Source organism: Myripristis murdjan, chromosome 19 (genome assembly GCF_902150065.1).
Source record: "Myripristis murdjan chromosome 19, fMyrMur1.1, whole genome shotgun sequence".
NCBI classification, from domain to species: Eukaryota; Metazoa; Chordata; class Actinopteri; order Holocentriformes; family Holocentridae; genus Myripristis; species Myripristis murdjan.
This window is the reverse complement of record NC_043998.1, coordinates 13,768,972-13,796,641: the sequence shown is the minus strand read 5'-3', so window position 1 is coordinate 13,796,641 and position 27,670 is coordinate 13,768,972. Positions and strand designations below refer to the sequence as shown.

The following is a 27,670-nucleotide window of genomic DNA, read 5'->3' as shown; positions in this document are numbered from 1 at the left end:
TCCAAACAAAGAAGAGGAGATAAAAAATAATTGCCAGGCTATAAAAGAACTAATCATACAATAAACTCAATGAACCCTCAATATTTACAACTGCCTAGCAGTTGTTGTGAGCAAGTGCACCAATTACATAAAAGCCTATGAGTTTATGCTTTATTATTAAGACTAGGTTTGCCTATTAATTGGATCAATATGAAATATCAGATACCGGCCAGTCATCCACATGTCATCCATGTCATCCACATAAGAACAGTCTGCAAAAACTGCCATGAAATGTTTTTTCTTTTCATATCATTTTTCAATCAATGGCTCAGTCATGTTTTCTGTAAATATGTTAAATTAATCAACTCAACTGGGTTTCTTTATCATTCAGTAAGTGGGATAGGTCAGCGTGCCTTATGAAGTAGCTAAACATAAAAGCTCTTCACCACAACTGGTTTCAGTGGAGAGATTCAGTGTCAAATCTTAGTCTACGTGCTCTTTCAGAGGCTTTTCTATTCTGGTGGGAATACATTTTTTTTGTACAGAAAAAAGTGTAAGATGTGTAGATATTCAATCATAAAACAGTGGCTATCTGCAACTCCAAAACAAAAACGCTGGTGTATGTGTGCTTTCAAAAACACACATTGGTGAAACCGTACCTTAAATAATCATCTGTTACCTGTTGAGGTGGTGTGATGCTCTCCTGTTCGTAAAACTCTGTGCTCTGCTTGGGCTTGCTGTGCAGGCTGAGGCCCTTTTCAAAAGCCTGCTGCTCCAGCATCAGTGTGGAGCGCAGCCAGAGGTTATGCGTCTTGCCCAGGTACTTCAGCACGCAGGGGCGGATGGGAATAGGAGGCACGCACTGGGACATGGCCTCCACAAAGCAGTTGAGGGCGCTGGGCTGGCAGTCCCTCTGGGCCTGGTGGCTGCCGCTGCACAGGAATGGACTCATTTCTCCTGAGAGTGCCTGGAGAGGGAGGGGGAGAGATCATCAAGCTTTAACTGCAGTGCACTGATGCAGAGTATTTTTAAAGGCATTCTGTTGTTTTTCCAGGAAGAGAGAAATAAGGAGATGCATTAGCAAAGAGCGGTAAGAAAAAAAAAAAAAAAAAAAAAACAGAAAGCAGAGGAGAGACAGGAGAGCGTCTCACAGTGTGATCACACTGTGAGCAACAAAATCAACAGGTCACTTGCTATTCAGTCAGCTCATATAAAGCTGAGCCAACAGAGACACTGCCAATATGTGGACAATTAACAAGCAAGTCAATCAACAAAAAAAAAGATGGCCAGATTTCAATTTTTTTGTGCTTTGTTGTTTCTCTACTGATGTGATAAAACGGTAGTAGTCTACACAATGTGTTAACTCATCAAAATGTTATGAAGGACAATACCAAAACAGAGAAAAAAACATATTGACTGTCCTGTTGCAAACTCTGTAGGTGCAGAGCACTTTGAAGTAGGGATGTCACAATACCAGAATTTTGGCAACTGACACCAATACCAGTGAAATTCCACAATTCTTAACATGTGATTTAATACCATAGTAAGAACAGAAATGCAATTTAGCTCACATTCTTTTATATAAAACTCTGTATGAACATTGATAAGCTGACACAAACTTTGCATTTAAAATATAGCTTAACTTTATTTAAAAATCTAAGCTACATTAGAATAAGTGCACCGAGCAATATTGGCCTATGGGCTTCAAGTAGAAAAAACATCCCAATAAAATACTCTTCTCAAATCAGATAAGCTGTATAAAATGTCCCAATGTAACAAAAAATACAACAGTATAATTATGTGCTATCATAATGACTAAGTGAGAGCTCAAGGTGTCTTGATACCTTGTATTAAAAACCCGATAATACACTAGTATTATCGGGTTTTTTTTTTTTTTTTTGTTTTTACATTTTGGTATTGACTTTGTTCCTATGTATTTATTCTTGTGACATTCATACTGTAGATGAAATTAGAGTCTCTCAAACTGCCCACAACCAGTCCGAACAGAGCAACATTTCATCCAAGTTGCTCACAGTTTGAATGCACAGTTTGTGCTCCGATAATCACAATTGACATGCCCTCAGAAATGAATGGTGCTTTGGTGATGAATATCATTTTCACTGCTCACTGACAGTGGAATAATTAACAGCTTGATGGTCACTTTAATTCGGCTGATGCTGGACAGGGCCAACATGTCAACCAAGTTCTCTACAGAGAGGAAACTCATTTTCAACTCGTTCCCATATAATCATGAGCCTACAGACATAGAGCCTGGGCAACAGTAATCACTCTATTTTCACATAAATTGATTTCTTGTAACAGTAGCCTTTGAGCTGAGATAGGCATCAGAATAAACACATGTGACACATTTGTGACTTCATGCCTATCACAGAAAGAAAACATCATCATTTAGATTGAAGCTTTCTATTTTCGGCCGCTTTCAGACGTTTAAGAGCTCAATCACTTCAAATCAAGGCCTTTCAACGAGTCTCAAAATACTCCAGGCATCTGGTTCGTTAAACTCATTACATTTTTTTTTTTACCCTTCCACTCTCTACTTTCCATATTTAGCATAAATGAATCTGTCCTCATTAAGTGGAATTGCACATTCTGAGACAGAAATGGGATGGCCAAGGTCAGAGTAATTGTCTGCTTACTTACGTCACTGATAAGATGCAGGGAAGGAGAGGGGGGGTGGATTTGTGTGTGTGTGTGTGTGTGTGTGTTAGAGTGAGAATTGTCTATATGCAAGTAAGTCTAACAAAACTACCAGAGGCAGAGTGGAAAATAGGTGTGTGTGTATGTGTATGTGTGTGTGTGTGTGTGTGTGTGTGTGTGTGTGTGTGTGTGCCAGCCTGGTTTCTCTCAGTTTTTCTGTCCATGTGCCTGGCAGCGTGTGTGCTCCTGCCCTGCCAGGTCGGCCCACAGCCAGTGACCCGTGTCTGGGAGCATGATGGTTGGTTTGGATGACTGATTGAAGACGCCGGGCAGCGATGAGTCACACAGCCACCGCTGTCTGACCTTTGCGTCCTGGTGACCTGGTAGCTACCGGCTCCAGGAAATACTAATATTAATGCTGTGGATTTCATCCAGGAGCTAAGCACCACTTAGTGTAAATGACTAAAACTTCTCTTAAATTAGTTGATTTCACAAAGGTGAATTCACCAGTTAGTGCTGTCCCAACACCTGTAACACTGCCTAAAACAGATTAGATATAAAACCTTAAAATAAATAAATAAATAAAAAATTAAGCTTTTGGAAATGTTGTAATCACAAAACATAACTTTTTTTTTTTTCCATTAAAAAGCTACACATCATGACATTTTTTTTTGAAGAGAGGAACGCAAATTTTTGTCTTTCAGCTATGTCCCAATTTGCTGACACACAACTTCCTCTACTTGCTAAAGCTAGAAACAAAACAACACAGTTGTGCAAATGGAGAACATTATTACCACAAATTACCTGGAGCTGGAATTTTTGCTAAAGTGTGAGGCTAAATTAATTTGGTTGTAAATTAACAAGCTTTTACACGGATTTATGTTTGCAAATGTGAATTTCATGCAAGCTGACAGCAACAAAAAAGACACGAAATAGCAGAAAATAGACTGCCAGTTAAGGAGCCAATCCTTAATCAGGGTGCTTTTTCACAAACAGTACTCCATTCAACACTATAGTGATATTTTGTATGTTCCTAATACAATGCCTGAGGTTACCTACATGGCCATTTTCAAGCTTATACCATTAGTTAAGTTTCTCTATTCCAGTTCGAACTTAATTAAGGCTAGTAAAGTATACTCACATGCTGCTGCCTGTCTGACAGGATCTTCCAGAGGCGAGGGAAGAGCTGGACCCAGGTCCTCTCAGCCAGCGGTGTGGAGATGTGACAGAGTTGTACCAGAGCATTCAGGAGCGCACCCGTCTGACACAAAGAGCAGAAGAAGAAAAAACAATCCGTGACTCAGTATGGCAGTCGTTTGCGATCCTGGTCCTCAGGATCCAGGGTGCTGCTGATGTTTTTATCTATCCTAAGCATTGCCTTAATTAACCTGGTCATTTTATTTCCTAAAATTTTAGTGATTACTTGAATGTAATTAATATACAAAATTTCTAGCTTTTGATCTGGCTTGGTCTCATAAACATAGAATACCCCACAGGCTCCATGAACACAGAAAAATTTGCGGGGTTTGAGGTCCACAGCAGAATTTTTTTTATCTGTTTTGGCCTTCTGTCCACACTGAGGCAGTGTTCTCCATCTGCAAAAATTAGGATTTTCAAAAACAGTCTTCAACGTGTTTAAATTTGAAAAGGCCTAGGGCAGGCTAGTAGCTCACATGTTAGAGCAAGTGCTACATATCAAGGCTGAGTCCTTACCGCAGTGGCCTGGTTTTGAATCCAGCTCAGGCCCTGTGCAACATATTACCCCCTCTCTATCCACTGTCTTCCCTGTCTTTCTCTACTGTCACTATCAAATAAATCAGAAATGCCAAAAAAAAATAATCTTAACCAAAAAAAAAAATTAAGTTGGCATTCTAGCATGGATGGGAAAAACTGAGCTTTTTGGAAACACTGATGAAGGGTTGTCATGTGATCTAAGTAGTCTAGTACTGAACATGTGCAGTATGTGCATAGGCCATGTGCATAGACCTATGCATTCTCAACAAGGGACTTTTGAGGATTTCAGTGTAGATGGCAGTCTGGAAACTTTAGTGTGGTGTAATATGGAGCAGTAGCACCATAGCAGTGTCATCAAATTTACCCAGCTTAGTGTGAATAAGGCCTTAGTCGGGGATAACAATTTCAGACTGAGGCCAAACTGTAGTGATGATTCAAAATGTAAATGTAACAAAAGCAGTCCTGCTCCAGGCAAATCAATTACACACTGAATCCAGGAGGATCTCCCTCACCTTGACCTCCCGGAGTGAGTCCAGGAACTTGTCGTGACGATTGGTGAGCATGTGCAGTTGGTTGCCTGCGTCTCTCTCGGCCTGCTCCTTAGTCTTAGGGATGGCTGTCTGGTCGCCCGGTGCTAATTCAATATCTATCTCCACATCCTGCAAGGGATGACAGGATTTCAACAACAAAAACAATCCTCTATGAAGAAAGCTTTGACATTTCACTGTTTGCGTGGGCAAAAGCATGCTGTTTTGAAAGGGCACGACTGAAATGAGCTTTCAACGGCTTTCAGCTGGTAGGTGGGGGGATAAAAGTAGAGGCCAGTCTTAAGGAGAGACATTGAGCATGAGTCGTGAGCATACTTGACTTAAATCGTTTCTGAGGGCCGCAGCATGTAATGCTCCACTGGCGGGATAATGTGCTAATTTATGCAAGAGAGCACTTCTAATGCATCATGATGAGAGTATGTCTGTACGTGTGTGTCTCACCTCCTCCTTTGTTTCGCTGTTCTCCCTCTCACGCGGTTCCTGCTTGACATGCGTTGCCATGGCGAAGGCGGCGCGGTCATGGCTGTCAGCCAAGTTGATGACGTTGGTGATGGACGGTAGCATGGATCCCTGGCAGCTGGTGCCGATGATGGTGTTACGCTCACACACTGCCAGCAGCAGCTACCACACACACACACACATACACACAAAAGAACATACCCAAAAAAGTGCACAAGAGATCAATGGCAGTATGGGACAAGTGGAGAGACTGAATGAAAAAAAGACATCAAACCAAAACACATTGTTTTTAATTCTGAATAAAAAATCTTGGAATGTATTAAAAGATCAAAGCTGGCACCTCTATGCACTGTTTGATCCAGAAGTGGCTGCCCATGGCCTCCCAGTTCTGAGAGCAGCAGATGTAGAGGAGCCTCTCATAGACACGACGCTTCATGGACGCATCAAACACCTCAAAGAACTTGGCTCTGATCATCGGCTGAGCGCAGCGTAGCCCCGACAGAAAGGCTGGCTCCAATTTGGATGTGATGTCACTTCCTGAAAGACTCTCGTCCCTGAAAAATGCATTACAATAAATAAAAGTTAGAACAGAGGAAGGATACTAACAACAAGAATAATACAAGTGCCAAAAAGTGCACTAGGAAAATTAGGGTCCTCAACTAATTAAGCCTGATTAAGTCACTATATGTAGTAAAATGATTGGGATTATAATTTTAGCCACAACAGTGCAGTTCTAAAACAACCTACAATAATATAATTTAACCACAAACACTTGGGCCTAACTTATCATTTATCAAATGAGGCAAATATGGCAAAATTCCCAAAGCTCCAAGTGTAACATGCCAGCATATTTAAGTGGCCGCGCTATGCAACACTGATGGTCATTGACACATGAGGGGATGGCAGTTTCCAATGAATATTGGGTGAAATTAAGTATCTTTGATAGGCCGGAGACCGCTGGGAAAGTGATGCACTAACAGTCACGCATTAAAACAAGTTAACAACCAATGTCATCATTCCTAGATCATCCTGCCACACTGGTGAATGGGTCTCGCGGGCGTAATTCACGTAACAGAAGGAGGGAGGGAAGGAGGAAGAGGGATAGAGAGAGAGAGGCAACACTACCACAGCTGCACATTAAACCTTTTTGTGCCATCCCCTTAATCGCATATACTGTTCTGGCACAGCTGCTGTGCCGTTCCATTATCATTACCTGCTGTCCATCATGGCTTTACTGCTTGTTTTGAGTCTTTTGACATGAGGAGCAGATGGGGTAGAGGGATAAAGGCTATGTTTGGCTGATTGTATGTGTGTCTGTGTGTGTAAGACAAAAAGACAAAAGAGGAGGCATGGTTTGATGAATAGCATGCGGCAGGACAGTCTCTCCCCTCTGGCCCCCACCCGCTAGGTGTCCTGTCATGAGCTGGCTGGGTCCTGGCACTATCGTAGCCCTGTGTGAGACCTTGGCAAGCTATCCATCTCCATCACTATGTGCCGCCTCTATGACCCGTTCTGCACAGTGCCAACAGTCTCTTCTCCACCCTCTCTCTATCTACCACTGTTATTTCCTGTTATGTCATTTCTCTGCTTCCATATACCACCAATTCATTCCAACCCTCACTGAACCCTACATGGTTTTTTCCTTCCCTTATCCCCAATTCATTTGCCTGAATAAAGGAGGAACAATACACTGTCCATGCTCCAAAACCATCTTCCTCCTCATCTCCATTCTCCTTTGCTCCTTGCCCCAACCTCCTATTTTGGCCGCTCCTTCCCCTGCCTCGCCCTCCCGACCTCCCTCCCTCCTGTTAAGATGGATGCAGGGGCGGTGTGGCGTCAGCGGCACGGCCACTCGGCCTTGTGATGAATGGCGGTAATTACCTGTAGACGTAATTAACGAGGTCCAGGAACTGGGCGTTTAACTCAAGGTCGTCGGGGAACCGCTTTTCGATGTAGGTCATCATCTTCACCAGCAGGATGGACTTCTCGCGGAGGTTGGGCATCTGGAAGGAGGGAGGGATGGCGGGATGATGAAAAGAGGAGAAGACATAGAAGGATGCACAAGAGGCGATGTGAAGATAAAAGAGATGGAGGGAGAATATGAGAGAGAGAGGACAGAAAAGGGGAAAGAAGAAAACAGACAATTTATTGAGGTTATTCTTCATCACTGCATCTCTCCCACTTACTGCTCTTCCTCAGGGGGATTCTCCAGCATAAAAGAAAAAGAAAGACCAAAGACAACTCTGTTGGTATTATGCTAATGTTAACCTCGGCAGGGTTTAGAAGTGTACTTTGCTGGTTATTTGTCCACAGTTTTCACACCTTTTGAAATGTGTTTTGCTGATTCAGTTCTGGGATTCACACCTGCTCATATCTAAGGAATAATGCTGTGAGGTGCTGAATTGTTAATATTTTCATCTGTTTATTTGCACGTATTATGTGTACAAATATTCTTGCTTTCACCACATTCTGAATAGTCTTGCTTGTTCCTCTCTCCTACCTGGTTGGCAGCCATGGGTGAATTGTTTTTCACCCACTCCTCCACAATCTTGACGACAGCGCGGAGGATCTTGGCGTCGGGCGACTTCTCAATCAGTGAGGTGAGGATGACCTGGATGAAGTTCTTCCTCATCTCCATGCTCATGACAAACAGCCGGGTCTTGACTAGATCAAGGCTCAGCATCACCAATTCACTGGTCACTATTAAAACAGAGAGGTTGAGGGTCACAGTCCAGATGGTAAACAAGCTACTACCTGCAAGATAGCTAAAATTCAGATTATTTTGTGAAATACTGCGATTGTTAGTAGTCTTAATTTGAGCAGCTAATTGTTTTACTGTCCTCTTATTCACTCACACCAATATCTTGACTAGATTCAGTGGGCATTGTGAATATACCATGTGCCACTATTCTGAGATTATTAATTGTGAAAACCAAAGGACAAGTGGACATCTTCAGTGCAATTAGGATAAAACTGTGTCATTACAGTAATTAGATCTAGTAAGATATGAACAATGAACTTCAGAGGACAACATCTTGTTGGCCAGATAGCCTTTGGTCTCACTTACTATAACTGCTGCTAGTGGAGGGTAAATGTGTGTGTTTCCCGATACAGTCATTAGAGGACCATTTAAGGCCCTGATAGCATCTTACAGCCATTATCCTCGACTGAGAGGCAGAAACAGAATTGTATACTGCCTGACTCGTCTAAACCTACAGAAGCTGTAGGTTTACAGCTTTTCTCAGAGCTGCACAGCAAACCTGCACATATTTTGCGACAATCAGGAGAAAAGTAAAAGTAAAGCCCTGATGTAGCCCAAATGTATTCAAAAATAAACCTGTGAATGCTGAACCTTCACTGATGGATACAAGGCGAGTTGTCAGGAGTTTAGACATCACGCAGCGCCTAACCTTTTGAAAGTGTACAGTCCAACATAGGCCAGGGTGAGTAAAAGCAGCACAAGGTGATTACCTGTTTGTATTGTGTCCTAGTCCTTCTCTGGGAAAAACAGACAGGGAACCAGAGCTGAGGAATACTCCCTGTGAAACCGGACTATCTGTGGAGTAAATCTGCCCTCACCACTATAGTTACTGAGATGAGAGCTGGGGCCGCTGAGGCAGGACAGCCACTCTCCCCTTTGTATAGGCCGGGCAGCACTACGATATCTGAGCCCTGAGAGAGTCGGAGGAGGGTCCCTGTGTAAGTGTGCATGAGTGCGTGTGTGTTTACGACTGACCTCACACACAGTCCCTTGTTGCGCAAGGGTCGGGGAAAGTACGCAGACCACCCTACCTGCTCATATTAGCCGCTGTAACTGCAGCCCTGCAGGATAAGGTCAACTGAAATGGCAGATTATGTGTATCCTGCAATCTGGTGGATCTATGAGGTCTGACGGTGACTCAGTTACCAGGAATGGATTAAATAATTGAGCCACACAGGGAGTAGCAACATAATGCTGGTCCCACTGGAGCTGAGGTAACAGATCTACTGGGAGTAATGGGTATAATGGGACAGAAATGGTCCTCAACATGCTGTTTTTGTAAGGAAGTTGGTGACATTTAATATATATATGAACTGTTTTAGCTACCCTAGCCTTAATCTTTACCTTGACCGAAGATGTTTCACTTTCCTACACTTAACCATTTACATGGTAAAGTTGACCTTTTTACAGGACAAACACTTTGTCCATTTTGGGCTATCATATAATCCAATCTTCACATTTTATTTTTATCAACTATACACAGCACAGTCTGCATTTCAGAGTTCATGCAAAAAACCTTTAGACTGTTGTATTTATTAGCAAGGAAGACTCTGGAATATATTACTGCCTTTACACACAGAGTGAATTCATAAAAGATTATTGAACAATTAAATAAAAAAAAAAAAATGCAGGTATACAGACTGTGGTGGCAGCATGATGTTAAATAAAAGCCCAATATTAACAAAAATGTAAATCAACATTAGTCTAACCTTATGTTGTGTTGTCTGGGTGAATTTATGTGTGACCAGTATTTATATGTATGGGTGCTGGTTATGCTTGCTTGCATCTGTCCAATGCACTCGTGTCCATGCGTGTACCTGTGCTGGTCTCGGTGACCCCAGGGTTGGCCTGCTGAGGGCTCAGGTGTTCCCGCACCATTTTCTGCAGTGAGCGCATGAACACTGAGATGAGGCGGTCGATGTAGCTGGCATTGTAACTGCAGGCTGACTTCAGGATCATAAGTGTTCCTGGAAGAACAAGGGGGGGTGGGAAATACAATAATGTGGACGTGAACCTAAACCACCATGGGGCCAGCTTGACAAGGACATTTTGTTAGGGAATCTAACAAAAGTTGCCGAGATTGTGATAGGCAGGGATAGGTATGAGTAATGTCCCCCTCTGTCCCAGCTCCCTAGAGGGGAGGAGACAAATGTTAAAATGTCACCCCCAGGCCAGACGCATGCATCACACCAGCACTACCTCTCTGGGACAGCAGCACACCACAGGCTTTTTATTGACCACTGCTGCCATTTTGGGAAACCATATCAAATAGCGTTACCTTTAGATTGCTCTCCAATAGCCACTTGTCACCTTGGGGGCCCTTTACTTTATATTTACTAAGTTATATTTCAACATATTTGAAAGAAAAAAAAAAGAAAAAGAAAAACTAATTAATTGCTGTCTTTGTGTAAATTGAGATTTTAGTCTCATGTATTAAATATAAGCCTTTTCCATAAATACCCGCTGACATCTGGGTGGATAAAAGAAATGTTCCTACAGGGAGTGTGGGCGATAGAAGCAATCCTTCCCCAGACAACCTTTCCCAAACCGCTGGACTGTGGCCTCCGTTTAAACAGACCAGATGTTAGCCCAAGCAGCAGGGCCCATCGGTTTGCATTTTAACAACCCACTCACTGCCTTAATTGCTGCGAGTCACTGAGAGGTAGCCTGGATTTGTAGGGGAAAGAGTGGGAGTGTGAAGAATAAAGAATTACAGGGTTTATGAGCAACAAACTGAGAGTAACAGAGCACAAGGGGGCAGAAAGTGATAAATGAGATGAAGGGAGAAAGGCAGAGCTGGAGAGCTGAAAGTCTTACCAAACAGCTGCGTGGGGTTGGCGTTGCTTGTGGCTTTTTCATAGCTGGTGAGTCCCTCGTAGATGACCTTGCCCACGGCAGCATACAGACACTCTAACTCCTCATACTTAGATGCTACTGACGATGAGCCTGGGACAAGGGAAAGTAATGTTAGCTTCAAACAGCAGCTAAGAATGTAAGCCAGTGCTTTGTTTTAAACCCATGGCTACAGGAAGCTGTCCAGAATTTTAAGCATAGATGTTCTTAAAGGCATTTACGAGTCCACATATTTGGGCATTTCCAAGATGAACAGAGCAAGGAAAAGGCATTTCTCGGTGAGAGAGTCTCTCCTCACTCTCAGTGAGACACTGGGGGGTGTTTTTGTATGTAAAACTAATCTGACTCACTCTGCTCTGTGGGGAAGATGCTCATGAGGCGAGAGAGGAGAGAGTGGACGGCCCGCAGGACTTTGGTGTTGCCACAGGTCATGCAGGCGGCGATGCCACGCTGAAGAGGTTTGAAGTGGGCCAGGATGGCTGGGGACTGCAGCACCGTCAGCAGGAAGCAGAGGATCTCTAGCCCGGTGCAGATGTTAGAGAAGTTAGCCTGGGCTGGCTGCTCCTGAAAAGGATGGAGAAGTGAGGGAGGATGATGAAAAATACGAGGCAGTAGAGTAGGGAGTTGAGGACCCAAGTGTGTGGGAATAAAGTAGGAGGGGGCGATATTTAAAATCATGTATGTCTTTTACAATTTTAATCATAGACTACGGTGGTGGCATATTGCCAGAACTGGCTTTTCATATAACAATAATTTAAATGATTTTCTTTCACATCCATAATTCAGGAGCAACTAAGTAGTAAGGTATGCACCATGGCGGTAATACAAAATGGCAGCAGTTGGCAGCAATTTGTTTCAATTACTGAAACATCTCATATATAACACAATGTTGGTATGACAAAAATGTAGTAAATTATAATTCTACAAATCATTAAGATGAATAATCAAGATTAATAAATGTGATCACAAGATTTAGAAAAATAATCAGGTCATCTTTTACGCCATAATTGCACAGCCCTCGAACCTAGAAACTGCAAATTCTTCAGAAGATACATGAATCAATGCAAGTTCCTATTGCACACAAATTCCAGACAAATCAGAAATCAATATTCCACACACAGAGGTATTACTATCAACAAAAGGACCAAGGCATTATGATCACTGCTAAAGCAAAGATCAATGGCCAACATCAGGCCCTAATTTTGTCTAAATTGCAATCAAGGTTTACAACGACACCAGGGCCAAGAGGATAATCTGGAACAGATCCATGGTACTAATCTGGGCTAATGAACAAGGTGACTCTTGCGATAAGGCCCCTGGTAGAAGTTAGGGGAGTATTGATCTGGCACTGTATTAACAGAAAGGGACCTACTCTCTGGAGCCAGGCAGATAGGACATATGTGTATGTGCGTCTGTGTTGTGCATCTATGCCCCTTTTCCTTGCTCATTTGGCCCCTCTTGCCACTCCTCCCAACTCTTAATCACTGCTGTGCTCGTACAATGAGATGATAAAAGAAAATCCGATTTAGAGCATTGTTCATTAGTGTGGATAAGACGGCTGGGCAGGTACTGCATGCTCCCAAGGGAGAAGTGTACATCTGCATAAGGCCTGCAGAGTGCCTTGTTTGTCAGACCATCCTCATGGGATGTGGAGGGGCTGGCTGGGTTTGTGTGTGTGTGTGTGTGTGTGTGTGTGTGTGTGTGTAGGCGGAGAGAAAGGCGCGGTCGACGCAGCGATCCACAAAAGAGAACAAGGGAAGTGCGTGACAATTGGCGGTGCGTGGTGATAACCTTGTCTGAGCTGTGGCGCCGGATCGGACTGGGGAGATGAGCAGGAGGAGGAGAGAAGGGAAGGATAAAAAAGAAAAGATGAGAAAGAGGCTGCGATAAGAGGATGAAGAGGGGAGGAAAGATGAGAGGAGGAAGTGGTGGTGAGAGACAGAGGAACCAGACAGGAGAGATGTAGAGAGGCACAGAGGGTTGATACAGAAGGCAAGGATGAGGAGTTTAGGATGAAGAGGGGAGGGGGGTGAACAAGAAGGCACAGGCCAGCCTGGATAGACTCCTGTTATCTCCCTACTGTCATTATTTTGTCATTACGGCAGTTGGTGCCTCACTCCGTGTATTACTGATAACAGACAAAGGACTCAGGCGCGTCAGGGCAAACACCAAGACAGAGCTTAAGCAGAGCCAGGGAAACTTCTGCAGTCTCTGGGGAGGCGAACTGCAGAGACACATTAGTTGTCCTTTATTGTTTGCTGCCTACCACTCAGAGCCGTAACAGTAACAAGTCTCAACATCTTTAACAGCTTTAACTTTAACTCGTTTCCGTAAACACACTGTTGAGAAGATGGACTTGAACTACAAACTTAAATAATCTATGACATCACCATCTGAATAAATGCCTACAATATTCTCACCAGCTCTCTCCAGCTGATATGACTATGGTGATTCAGTCTATGCCCAGTTCAGAGAAGCTTTTACATTTACTGTTCTCAACACCTGGTGTCTGGTGGGAATCCTCCTGGGAAAAACTGCACAGTAAATGATGTGTTTAATGTTTCTGGTAGCAACAACAGTGGAATAAACACAAGAAGAAGAACAGCGTAGTTAACAACAGCAGTGATGGCAACCACGGCTGAGCAAAGAAAACAGTGCCACCTGCAGAAACTCAATCTTCATCAACAGAAAATCCAAAGAGCAAGATGTTACAGTCCCGCCCACACTGTTTTATTGATGGGTGATTTCTGTACAGAAACACCACAGCGGTAAGTGCTTTACACCACGGATGACACAAAAGCAGTAACTGCAACAAAAAAGATCTGGCACTTAAAACACTTGTTTGCTACATTTTAGTTTCCGGCACTGTACATATAAAAATGGCCTAATAAGGTGCAAAGTAAGTGACTCAGTGATCTTAAATGCACATGTAAGCTTACCACAGTCATCAGCAGCTTGTCAAACCACTGCAGTTTGAGCTCAGCACGAGGCCACATGTCAGGCCTGAGGGCGGTCTTCATCAGGCTAACACAGCGGCGGGACAACAGCTCTCCTGGAGACCCAGCCACACTGGCGCTGTCGTTCACCTAGACAGGGAGAAGGCAAAGGGGTGGGTCAATCGTCATCATCATTATCGTCGTTATTATCACCATCATCATCATCATCATCATCATCATCATCACAATGAGCCTTCTTTGCCAATATCTTGATATCATCCTGACAGGGAGAAAAAAAATCAGAGGCCAACAAGTGGGGAAAGCAAAAGGCCCAGTTCTGACCTTACTGAAGTGTCCTTAAAGTCCCCTTCCAGTCATTTAATAAGTCCCAAAAAATAATCTCTGTTAATCTATATTACATGTTTTCCATGAAAAAACCACCCCTTTGTGCCTTAAATGTAACTCCACACCCTGCATCATTAAAAATGCACAGATCTATCCCGCTGCCCCGCCTGCTCGCACGGTGCTCATAAACAGAGCTCTGTTTACAGAACGTGCAAATCCCATCCTGTGACAGTCTTGAACATTGTGCCATATTTCATAATCATAAGTTTAAATTACACTAATGTTGTTCATATGAAGCAGCCATTTAAAGTTTGCTAAAGATATGCAAAGCAGCACCACGTCAGTTGATGGGATTGGCTGTCAGATTGGTGATGTATCAAATCCAGCTGGCCCAGGGTACGTATGGATCTTAGATTTTAAAGGCATGCACACACACCCCCACCACCACTAGAGGATTGTGAAAACACCTCTCTAATGATAAACTTTGCACAGATACAAGTCACAACAGTCAAGGTCAGACTTTTTAGGGGACATAAACATAAGAAAAACACATTTGAGTGGAAGGGGACTTTAAGCAAGACAATAATCCTGAATCCCCTTCAGCTGATCCTGACATTGCTGTGGATTCAAGCAAAAAGGCAAATTTTCTACATGGATCAAAAAATAATCACAATACATTGTTATTAGGAGGAACACAAGACCAAGACTATTCATTTCTCTGTTTCTGTGTTGAGTGAACAGTGACTGATCCCTAACGGTTATATTTTAAGTTGTATTCAACAGAGATGGTTGGTTGAACAGTGAAAATGGAGTTTGGCCCAAAAAGATAAAACGTAGGAAAAAAGAGAAGGTGAGTGAAATCTAATCTATTTTCAGGCCTGGAACCAAGGTCAGGACAGAGGACGGCTGTGTGAGGAGACACCTAGAGGAATGTGTGTGTGTGCGCACATGTAGGTACAGGTTTAGGACAGCCACCAGGTGTGTCCCACCTTCACCACTAAGGGGGTTAAGGTTAGTTGTGTCCTACCTGGCAGGCGATATGGATGGCAGAGCTGTACCCAGTGTATGTGTGTGTCTCTGTGTGTCTTTGTGTCTCTGTGTGTGTGTTACCTGACAGGCAATCCTGATGAGGAAGTTGACCACGGTGTCTGTATGTTGTTTCTCTACAGGCTTGGTGAGCAGAGTCTCTGTGCCTGGCATGGATTGGCTGCGGCCAAAAACCTAAAAAAACACACACGCACGCACACACACACACACACGCACGCACAGAATGAATTTAGTGCAATTTGTTTAACAGATCAATTCTGAGAGTGGAGAGAAAAAAGATTCTATAAACACTGAACATTTTAAACTTTCAAGTGGTTAGAAGAGTAAATCCATGCAATGACGAAGTCCTGTGAGAACTGTGCAGACACTGCAGCGTGCCGTTAGTGAGGAAGTAATATCAAAGACCCAGAGCAAAATCGACTTCCTGATTCCGTATTGTGGGACGTATGGCTTCAACAAACTGTCAATTTGATAATCAGTAATTCAGATGATTGTTCTAGCACTTAACAATTCATCAGCCCAGGAAGAAACAAATGCTGCCACTGGGTCACCAGGTAAAAAGAACTGAAACATACTTCATTATTTTGGCTTTAATTTAGTCATCATTATCTTAGAACACTGTAGTAGTGGTTGTTGAGAGCACAAAAATAACCTTTTGCTTAAGTGATGACATTTTTAACATGCCATAATAAAAGCACTGCATTGCCAAAAAAAAAAAAAAAAAAAAAAAAAAAAAATCACTATGAAATCCAATGCTAACACTATGCTAGAGCAACAGGTTTACACTTACTGTGAAGATGTTCTGTCATCTTCCACACCAGGATGTTTCATGTTTTCAATTCTAGAGCAGCAGCTGCATCAAGGAGCCAGAATACAACTGCACGTCTGTTTTGCCTTAAATTAAAGCTGGAAACTGATCACCTTTTGTACGAGGGCTCCGATTCTACAACCTGCAAGATAGGGGTGCCGCAGCTCTGGACTGAAATTAAATCTTACATGCTGTATTAAAATAAGTCTATGTAAGCTTAAAGACTCATAATCTGCAACAGCTATTACAAAAACCAAAGAAGTGAGAGAAGACGGCAAATTGCAGTCTGGAAGTACTCATTTATGATTACACGTTTTAATACTGTAACCCACGTTGAATAATCATTGCCGCCATAGCAGGAAAAAAACTGGCACACTGGCTGGTGGTTTCCAAAACTGATCAGCTGTTCCCACTTTTACCATCCCAGTAGATTTTGGAATAGAGACACACTGTTTGACAAAAGCCGTTTCCTTGCCAAAGTGGCTGGGTACAGTAGCTGCATTTGCCAGTAATAGGCACAATCAACCAGCATTTGTGTGGTGAATGCTGGCACTAACCGTGGAGGCGGCTCCAGTGGCAGTGCGGAACCTCTTAACATCCTGTCCAGTGGCGGCGGCGGCGGCAGCGTCCACCGATAGGCCCCTCTTTACAGCTCCAGACGCCCCGCTGGTTCCCTCACTGCTGGCCCCTGCCTCAGCCTCCGACTCCGGCTATCACATCAGAAGAGAGGTGAAAAGGAGAGAAAGGAGGATGGGAGCAGGGATGAAATAGAGACTTTGACTCCATCAGTTAGCCTAATTACAGTCTATGGCATGAAACAATATGTAGGCATATCTTGTTTAAGCCACTGGCTGACTCCCAGAGGACTGAGAGTCATAATTACAGAGTATGATGAAAAGTATGTTTTTAATCTTGGTGATAAATGTCTTTTTCATGTGAAATAATAATTATTTGCAACCACAGTGTTACAATAATAATTCAAAATATCCTCCAGAAGATGAGGAAGGGAAAATAAATATTGTCATTTGATGCCACCTTGACTTCACTGAGCGTTTAAGTCTGCAACCAGGGTCATGAAAGGCGTATCAATGTTTATTGGTGGTCACAAGATGAAAAGGTTGAGGGGCAATATTTGAAGTAATTAAAAAGCACCCAGTGTGCTTCTATACCTGCATAAATATAGAGTTTTTATTTCAAGTAATCATTTATTTTGTTACTTTTCCACATAAGTATGTTGTTACTTGACACTATCATTTAGCCTGATCCTTTTGTTGGCACATCAAACAAATAAAAATAAAGTCCATGACTGTTGTTTCTTCAAGTACTACAATAAAACACTGTGAAAGAGATATTGCAGCTGTCATTGCCATCATTACGTTGTTGTAAATACGAGAGAAAAGAGCTGTATAATAGACATACTGTGTTAAGACATAAGTAGTAAGAGTAGTTAATATGTGCTCAGCATTGCAAAGGGATTCTATTTTTAGTCATACTTAAGTTCTCTAACAGGTTATTTTTCTAAAGGAGCACTTAAAATGGCATAACATAATTCAAAAATGTATTTTTAAATCTTACATTCCACACTGTATGTGCATGTGTGTGTGTCTTCCAGCGCACCTGTTGGTCTTTGATCCTCTGCAACTCCCACTTGATGACCACCTCAGCCAGATCCACAGCCAGTTTCCTCTGCTCTATGGTCACGCTGGGGGTGAAGCCCAGACGCTGCATGGCACTGATCATGTGCTGCACCAGGTGGTGGCGCACTGGGTAATACACCTGGGAGATAATATCACGGCAGGTAAAATTAGAGTAATTAGAGTAATTGCCTGCAACATTTTCATGTAAATAAATGTCTGTTTTGCTATTCTCTCCAACCAAAAACAGAACAGCATGTCAACATATAGCTAAAATTAACAGTGAAACAATAAAGCATTGGTGGCCACCATGTCTGAACAGACAAAAGAGCAGCACACTAACTCAAATTTCATTGACAGAAACCCCCAAGAAAAACACATGACATCATTGCCCACAATGACAGGTGATCTCTGGGAAATGCAATGCAGAAACACTACAGTGTTGAGCGTTTGGCACCAGAGAACCTGCCAAAATCATGATGATGGGGGACTCGCAGATTATTCCTTTTACATAAGTCAGCGAAACACCAGCCTCTGACACCAAGGGAATTAAGAATGAAAACGATTTTGATGAAGGCTGATAAAAGTGGGAAAAGTGAATGAAGCGCGACTATGATGAGGTAAGGAAAACGTGTATAGCCTGAACACAGTTTCACACCACACTGTCGCTGTTTTGCTCCAGATTTTGGAGGAATAACACATGCTAAGCTGAGCAGGGAGCGCAATCACTTTGAGACACTGAGTCAGAAGTGGCAAACTGTGTGAAGTCGCACTTCCACTAAGTCTCAAGGACATGATGACACACACTTAGCCCTGAGCACTCACACTTGAGCGTCACATTCAAGAGTCACTTAGCCTCATCGCAAACTGAATGGGGACCCAGAAAACACACACACACACACACACACACACACACACACACACACACACATACACACACACAAAAGAGCAAGAGATGAGATGTCTATCTGAGGGCTGATGCTGTCGCCAGTGTCAAAGAATATTAAAGCTTCTCACTTTGAGGGTAATTATAGTCGATAGAGCAGGACTTCAAAGCCCCTTAAGGACAGAGTGGCTAAGCCCTGTCCATCATGTATGCACACAGACAAACACACACACACACACACACACACACACACACACACACACACACACACACACACTGTCCTTCTTCCTCTATCGTGCATGCACAGAAAGTCTCTCTCATCTGTCTGTCATTATCTGCTCCCCAGTGTAATTATGCTGATGTGATTACATTAGATTAGTCATCTGGCCCAGTGAGAGCAGCCTGTCAGTGAGATATAGAGAGGAGCTGAGGAAAACGTCAGTCTTCTGTTAGGAGGCTGTCGCGCTCTGACTGGCGGGGTGGTGAACATCAGCTGAGGGAGTGAGAGGGCAGAAACTGTCTCTGATGTTGAACGATGAAGGCGAACATAAAGGCCTAAGACGCTTTGCTGGTGTTGACTTGTGCACAACAGAATTGCCCTTTGACTCTGCTGATTGCTAGTGTGAAGAGTGTTTATGTGTATGCATCTGTATTAGGGGCAGACAATTTGACAAATGCAATGTGGGTTGGACGGGATGAATATGTTAATGATGTGAAATTATGTAAAATGTAGCCAAGAGCAAGACAGTCAAATGGGGAAGCACGTGCAGGGATGCTCAAGTTGATACAGAATTTATTTGGGGATGATCACAGCTTACTTTCCTGAAGTTTCCTTGGGTGTAAAAGTTTTGACTGCCTTGTGCTACCGTTTCCTATCGCACTGTGACCTGATCACTTTTTATTTCAACTGCAAAGCTCCAGTCACACCAAACACATCTGGAGCACTTCATTCAAACTTTTGAGCATTTACTTCAGTTCAACTGGGCAGCTGATAACAAAGTCATTCTAGCTCCCATAACAACAAATAACTGCACTAACACACAAGAAAATAGGAGACTTGCTTTTCTTCCATTTGAGAAGGTAATCAAACCAGCTACGGAAGATGACTTTAAAATCCAATGTTTAGCAATTTATGAGATAAATGCTGACATCTAATATCCAGCACACATCCATGCTTAGTTTAATGAACAAATGAAGTAGTCCTGCACGCTGCTGTAACTTGCAAAACGGCCACATTCTAATAACAAAACAAATGTTACATTTTGGTTTGAGACCTTCAGCAGGCACTGGTCAGGTCTTTGACCAAAACACTTCATGTCTTTTGTTCATGAAATCTCAAAGTCGTGCAACTTTTTTTTCATTTATGACTATTTCTCTGCTACAGACCTGCATAAAGACTCAAGTAGGCAAACGTTGTTCTTTCGCTTTTTTAAAGCCTTCTATAACAAAATGATCTGCATTCATAACATAGCTCATATTGTCTTAGTATTCCTATGTGGTATGAACACCACAGAAACTAAATTATAGCAAAAAAGCACAAACAAATCAGTGATGACTAGGTAAAGTTACAGGAACATGAATTTCATTTGTTTTGTCTGCTCCACCCAGCATGAATGAATACATCAGGAATCAGTGTGTATAATGATAACACAGAATAAAAGCACACAATCACCAAACCCAAAGTCGTATATGCATGTGTTCACCCTTGACTCCTCACCCTGAAATGCTGCACTATAAGGTGCAGAATGTGGACCAGCTGTGGAACAGTGTGTCCCTCCTCCACAATGATTTTGCGGGTCCAATGGGTCAACATCTGGTGGCCGTCCTCCATGCGGGCGGGCACGGCTGGGGTCAGGATGGCCATGGCCTGGCGCACAATGGCACGAGCCTCCATAGTGTGAGCCTTCAACAGGCTGTGGAAGACCTGCACAAAACACAAACATCCAACCTGACTCACTCATTTATGGTGATAAAATTTAATTACTTAATGGGACTTTATAGAGGATCACTTTTTTAAAAATAATTTTACTAATCAACAGTCCTTTACTTGTACTTTCAAAGCTTAATTCATTTTCTTCTGACACTTTTAGTTGCTTTTTTTTTCCCCTTTTTGGCTCTGTCTTCTCATGTTCAATATCAACATGAGAAGGAACACAATCTTGCATACAACAAGGGCCACCACACTCCCATTCACATAAACACGCCTTCCCACTCCCTTCGAAATTCCCCTTTCACTTATAGTATCATTTTCTCCATCGGTACAACTTAACAATATTTTACTTTTCCCTTAATTGCATGCATCTTGTTATCGTCTCCGCCATGTAGTCCGCTGTAGTCATTTCAGTTCAGTTGTATCTTTGCTTGTCATTTTGATGTTTTGTTGTTTGTTCTCAGGCAGATTGGATTTACAAGCCCCTTGGGTTTGTTTTTTATCTCTCTTGCACAAATTTGTCATGTTTTTGTCCTCTGTTTTCCCAATACTATTTTATTACTGTGTTTTTTCTGCACTTCATCTTTATCACTGTACAAATTAATAAAACTAAACTAAACCAATGCTCTTTCCTCTATTTTCCTATAAGCTTCATATCGCTCCTTGTCCTGTTCCATACCTGAAGGACAATCTTCTTGTGAATGGCAAATTTGGCAATGATGTGGGCCAGAAGCAGGTGGCCGCTGTACTTGCAGGCAGGATCCACGCAGGCTTTGGGCAACAGACAGGGCCAGGCAAAGGTCATGAGGCGCCGCAGCTTGCTGTTGCGTGACTTGTTGTTGTCGTGGATGTGATGGGGAGCGTGCTCCACCAGCAGGGTAGAGAACTGCAGCAGGTAGATCCGCAGGGAGTCCAGCAGGTCGGCCTGCTTCTCAGGGTCCAGGACCTTGGAGAGGGAGGCAAGAAAAGTGGGGGATGTTGCTGTAAGGAACTGAGGGGAAATCAAAGACATTTAATGTAATTTTCTGTGTAAACACACTTGGTTTTGTTTACATTAAAAATTTCTAACCAAAACACATTGTGGTGTCGTTGCAGCCCAATAAACAAACTGAATGCATTCGTTACCTCAAAAGACATTTGCAAATCTTTATTTTGGAATAGAATAGGAGCTGAACTGTTTAAATCGATATACGTAATAAATCACCCTCATGCCCGTGGCATACTGGAAGTACATGCTACATAAACAATGCCAGAACAAGTTTTCCTGCTGTGCAATATAGGACCTCTAATGGCCACAACCTTCACTAGGTAATTTTAAGTAAAGGTTCAATAACACAAAATTACCATAATACAGTTGCTGTGAAATTTGAAATTATCTTGTAGAGCAATCTAACCCTACTGAAACAAACAGGTATTACTTAAGTGTATTTTTATATTATTTTGAAGTCAAAAAAGTCATGGTGGGTGAACAATTTCCAATGAATTAGCACAAGGGTTCCATAGGGTTTTGATCAGTAGCAATAACTAACCAGATCTCACCACACTGCAATTTTATATCATAATATACATTTACTGTAGAATCTGAATTGTGAAATCTTTCCTCTTCACTAGATGTTCCTCTATCTCTGCTTTAATTAGCCAGCTTCGTTGTCTCTATTCTGAAAAAGTGAATTAATTGTGGGTGTCAATAACAGGCCACCGTCCCACAAGGGGACACTAATGTGCACAAGTTGCTGATGGAGACTGGCAGAAGTCATACATTACTTGACTGACATTAAAATAATTACAAAAACAGAAAAGAAATGGGCTTTACTGTTTGTCTGAGTTATGTTTCTTTCAAGTTTGCAATCCAAAATTCTATTCAAAAGACAACCCAGCACAACTCAATCGACTTTCACACATACTGAAAACCCTTGCACAAAATGACAGCTCCCCATTCAAAATACCAATCATCAACCCTGGAATTCACCGGAGACCCGACACAAGAGAGGAGAGGAGAGGAGAAAGAGAGAGAGAGAGAGAGAGAGAGAGAGAGAGAGAGAGAGATGCGGAAATGAGTTTTAACCAGAGTGGAGAAGAGCCATTAGCAGCCATTAGGACTGGTGTTAGTCAGTGATGAGATTTGCCACAGCACAAACAAACACACTGACCTTTAGCATGGTCACACCGTGACATTTACACCAGGCATTATAGTCTGGCCTAATGAATGAAACGTGTGATGGGAGAAGTGGACAGTGAGATGAGAGGAGATGGAGAGGAAGAGAAAGATGGATAGGGGAGATGAGGACAGAGGATGGGAAAAGGAAGAGGAGCAAGATGGAACGATAGCAATGACGTGATTAAGTAATGAGTGGAGGTCATGACAGGAGAGGGATCAGACTGAGTGGGATGTTGTCAATGACGGGGGAGAGCATGGGAAGATGCTGGACTGATATGACATTATGAGAGGAAATGCAGCAGGTAATGAAATCAGAGCGATGGAGAAATGGAGCTCTAGATTAATGAAGAGAGGAGGGAGGAGAAGGGAGGGGCTGCATCTGAACAAACAGAGTTGAATCTGCATGCACGATTGTGGGTACCTTAGTGATGAAGACACTGGTGATGCTCTCAGGATTGTCTCCTTCGGGGTTTGGAGGCCCAAGCAGCTGCTCACCTTCGCCCTTCTCAAAGCTGTACAGGAAGGCCGGGTTCAGGATGTGCTGCAGCACCTGACACAAGACAAAAAAACAAGTTAAGGCCACTTAAATGAAAGTTTTGTAATACCTGAGACCAGGAAGGACACAAGCTCCATCGCCTTTACTGATGAAAAAAAAAATAACACCCTGAGATTCAGTAGAGATAAAGCAGGGGAGTCAAGTCATATATCCTGCAAGGCCAAGGATACTCAAGTTTTTATTCCAGATGACACCAAATTAATTTCATTTCACTGACAAACACATGTTGAACTAAGGAGGAGGAACTACCTGGTGTAGTCTTTGGTAAGGATGACAACTTACAGACACTCAGCCCTTCATGGCACATGATTAGAAAATCACCAGGGTCTTAAAATTTGTTGGCACAAACTGGAGCCATAAATGTTTGAGAAAAAAAAAATTAAACTTAAGTTTGTTTGTTTTTTAATCGTTGCACAAAATGAGGGAATAAATGAATGAATAAGAAAATTAAGTAACTATTAAAGCTTCTATAAAAGAAATTAATTAATTAATTGATTAATCAATCACGTCTCTGACGCGTGCGCCACCATCTAGTGGTCATACATCACAGCTGTACTCACATGGTGTTTTTTTTTTCCCTTCTTTCGTATATATATATGTGCACATGCTAAAAAATGCCCCCCTAGTAAACATTTAGCACGTTATTTTCCTGCAAATGTTTTGACGATATAGCCTTCTTCACCATGTATCAAAATAAAAAGATTCCTCCCCTTTGGACTATTAAGTTTTCTTAAGATTCACTAAAATATTACAAATAACTGGGAGTAAACTCATCTGATGTGTTAAATGAAACAGAAATGTATATACCGACTGAGAATCGGAAGGGACACAGCCATTTTACAGGTGACTAATTACACCCAAAAACATTGTGATGCATCAGAGGAAGAAAGAAAACAATTTGACAAATTGAAAGTTTGGGCACAGAAATGTCAAATTTGACCTGTGACATTGATGAAAAAACATGTGAGATGAAATGAATGGCATAAAGGAACATTTTCTACTATGAGATAATGCTTAATAACCACAAAAAAATGTCATATTTAAAACATAATTGTAGATAACAAACCTCCAAACAGATACCGAGGCAATCTACACAGATAGGGCAAGACTTAAAATGCTATTTAATAACAGTGAAAAACCGTCGGGGAACGTTACCAGGGAGCTTTGAATGAAGACAAAGGCTTGATTAGCCCGTGAAAAAGCAGAATAACCCGCACCACAATACAGCTAACGACTGCATTTATTAGAGAAGCTGCTATCTCTTAATGAACTCCCCCATTCAATCCATCATGGGGGAGGACAGGGCATCGCTCAATGCAGAACGAGCTGTGGCAGCATATGTTCCAGCTCCTCCGCTAGCACATTATTCACACACGTTCTGCACAATGTACACATACCCTTGATAGACATACACACAAATACACACACACACACCCGAAGACGCACACAAGCTATCCAGGGAACACACACGCACCAAATAAAGACACAAAGAAAATGCATGAAGTGCCAGTATCTTCTTCAGTCTCATCTATTCCTATTAATTCTGAGCCCCGGTGATATAAATCAAGGGAAGATCACTGCACATTTCTATAATGCCATTAGATGATAAGTGTGCTGCTACATCTTGTGTGTGTGTGTGTGTGTGTGCGCGCGCGTGTGTGTGCAATATCTCAAGGCTAGTTGCCCACATCTTGCTCTGCAGGTGTCTCTTAATTATCTTGGATCCTATCTCTATACCCTAAACAAATAACCCAGTGTGAGTGTGTGTGTGTGTGTGGCAGTGCAGCTAGCATTAGTCTCCAACCACATTAGGAGGGTGTGGTGTGAGGGGCCAAGAATATGTATTATGTTCTCTCACACACGCACCCAGCTGTTGGTTCATGCAGGGAAGCACCTTTGCTTGCAGGTTTGGATTTGTCCTGGAATTTCAATATGCTTTATTTTTGCTTCCAACTGACAAAAGAGGCGCGTAAGGGGCAGGGTGACTAACAAAAACATCTATTTGTTGTTTGAAGCAAACACTGTAGTTTGATTTCAATTTTCTCCAGGGAAATGATGCTAGCGCAGCACGCAGATCTGTCTACCTGTCTTCTGTCACATGGAGCACAACAAAAGAATACTAACAGAATGTGAAAACAGGCGTGCTGTGGTTCATGAATTTTATAGAGTTGTTTGTTTGCTTGTCTGCTTGCAATTTATTTGGTAGTTTCATGAATAGTCAAATGTTTTTGTGAACAAAAATGCAGCACAAAAGCAGTTTTCGCACAGCATTGTTTGGATGAAACAACCAAGGCAATACGAGAACAGCATGAGGTCAGGCTGCAGCATCACAGACGATTCATTGCTGCTGTCGCATACCCCCCCCACACACACACACACTCTCCCCTCCGTCTCTCGTTTCAAATGAAATATTCTTCCAGACCCCTGCAACGCCATACAAAAACTTGAGCCTCGATCCCACACACAAGCATACTGAGACCATGAACACAAACACACCAAGCCGCGCACACACTCCCTCCCTGTGATGCCATGCTTCTAGGAAAATTTTTTAAGTCAATTATTTAAAATGTCAGCGGAGGTACGCACTCCCACGCTCTCTCGCTTGCTAACTCAAACAGCAATAGACACAAGTACATATTCACATTCAAACACATTCTCACTTACACTCTCTCTGTCTCTCTCACACACACACACACAGCTAGCATCTGCTGCACACCAGAGGAGGACAATTAAGGCGAAAAACAACAATATGAGCAGAATTCAGCGTGGGGGGTGGGGAGAGTTCATGGCTCTGCTTGCTAAGAGACTAAACTCTGTTCTGCTAAAAATTCAAACGCAGCGTTTCAGCTGGGAGAGACGCAGCATAATGAGTTGGCTGAATGCGCTGTCTTCCGCTTCCTCTGGGTTCTTTTTTTTTTTTTTATTTCATCTGTTTCTTTTTTCAGTCCATATGCCAGCAAGGCAACACGAGCTCAAATATGGCTAGAAAAAAGCAGAGATGACTGAGCGGCATCATGAACAACAGCCAGTGTACATCCTTGTGTTTGGGGCTCGTCTGCACTTGCCAACATCTTGGTTGCCGTTTGTGTGTGTCCTTGCCACGCAGCCAGTCTTTTACTGTGTGTTACAGAGCAGGCCTTCCCCACTGACCCGTTTGTACTTAACAGAAGTGCTATTGCTCCTCTGCGCCAGGCTGTGTGCCCGCTACAGCTGTGCAACGTGTGTGTGCGTGTGTGTTTAATTAAAAAGCAAGCCGACTGATTGTAATGCTTGCAGCAGCAGGTCAGGTAGAGAGGACGGACGCATTCATCTGTGGGCCTCTGAGGGTGCAGAACCAGTCGAAATGACTTCCCTGACTCTATCAAAGAACTTCTGGTACAAAACACACCAACCATAAAAGTCACACAGATTAGGTCCCTAAATGCATTTCCCACACTGTAACCCGACATATGTGAGGAACCACGGGGGAGTGAGTAAGTTGTGTAGATGCTCCAAGAATGTATGTAACATGGTTAATAAGGCGTGGTACGACTGCGTGAGGTTTCGCCATTTGAATTGGATCCTTTTCAAATGTTGGCTCAGATAAGAGAGGGTGTATTCACCTGAAGTGGTAACACGGTGCTAATGGTTTGAGCCAGGCTGAGAGACACTGCTGAATGCTGGTAAATTTTGGCTGCAGTAACCCTTTCTATTGTACCAGCCACTCTGGCACATAATCATCCATCATCTGAGGGTCCAATTCAATTCAAAACCTGGCTGGTAAAACTGTGAAAGTGGCTGGAGAATTCTGGGATGTAGCATCCCCTGTGGCATTTGGACATGCAGTGAGTTTCCTGCACTGGCTAGCTGCCTCTGAACGCACCTTAGCTTTGAGCTCATCGTTGAAGTGTGGGTCATTGAACTCGACGAAGCGGAAGAAGAGGGCCCGTTTGTGGGCGATGGTGTAGTTCCTGGGGATCTCCTCCTCCATGTACTCTTTCAGGAAGGTCATGTTGCACAGGAAGCGGCCCGTGAAGGCCCGCAGCAGCTGGAACAGCAGCTCGATCTCAGAGTAGTTACGCCTGGAGGGGAGACAGGAGGGTCAGCAAGTTCAGTGAACAGGTAACAAAGCAGTTGTCCAAATCTCAAAAACACTGATTTTTTACAATGAGGGACAAGTGTAACCACCATAACTTTCAGATAACTTTCAAATAACAATGTGATTTTTTTAAACCTTTGTTTATCGAGGGCAAGCTAACTGAACATGTATGATCCCAAACTGTTAGTTGGAATGTCTGCGAGTTCACTGCAGGGTCTGAAAACTATTTTTAGCTGTTTGGATGGCGGTATGTACATGAGAGCAGTGAATGAGCAGGCAGAGTTTTTAAAGTCAACATAG

At 42.8% G+C, this 27,670-nt stretch overlaps 1 protein-coding gene across 2 annotated transcripts in view; it reads right to left on the bottom strand.

The window, feature by feature from the left end:
• Positions 1–27,670, bottom strand: part of trrap (transformation/transcription domain-associated protein) — a 100,432-nt gene that overhangs the window by 39,896 nt on the left and 32,866 nt on the right. For both annotated transcript variants that reach the window (XM_030077163.1, XM_030077164.1), the window contains exons 36-53: positions 27,155–27,353; positions 23,158–23,286; positions 21,258–21,524; positions 20,366–20,572; positions 17,746–17,904; positions 16,686–16,838; positions 15,384–15,494; positions 13,932–14,078; positions 11,343–11,556; positions 10,957–11,085; positions 9,957–10,106; positions 7,879–8,078; positions 7,260–7,381; positions 5,719–5,932; positions 5,361–5,540; positions 4,884–5,030; positions 3,779–3,898; positions 659–946 (exon numbers count right to left, since the gene is read on the bottom strand). In XM_030077163.1, coding sequence (XP_029933023.1) covers positions 659–946; positions 3,779–3,898; positions 4,884–5,030; positions 5,361–5,540; positions 5,719–5,932; positions 7,260–7,381; positions 7,879–8,078; positions 9,957–10,106; positions 10,957–11,085; positions 11,343–11,556; positions 13,932–14,078; positions 15,384–15,494; positions 16,686–16,838; positions 17,746–17,904; positions 20,366–20,572; positions 21,258–21,524; positions 23,158–23,286; positions 27,155–27,353 — 3,136 coding nt within the window. The remainder of the gene's footprint in view (positions 1–658; positions 947–3,778; positions 3,899–4,883; positions 5,031–5,360; positions 5,541–5,718; positions 5,933–7,259; positions 7,382–7,878; positions 8,079–9,956; positions 10,107–10,956; positions 11,086–11,342; positions 11,557–13,931; positions 14,079–15,383; positions 15,495–16,685; positions 16,839–17,745; positions 17,905–20,365; positions 20,573–21,257; positions 21,525–23,157; positions 23,287–27,154; positions 27,354–27,670) is intronic.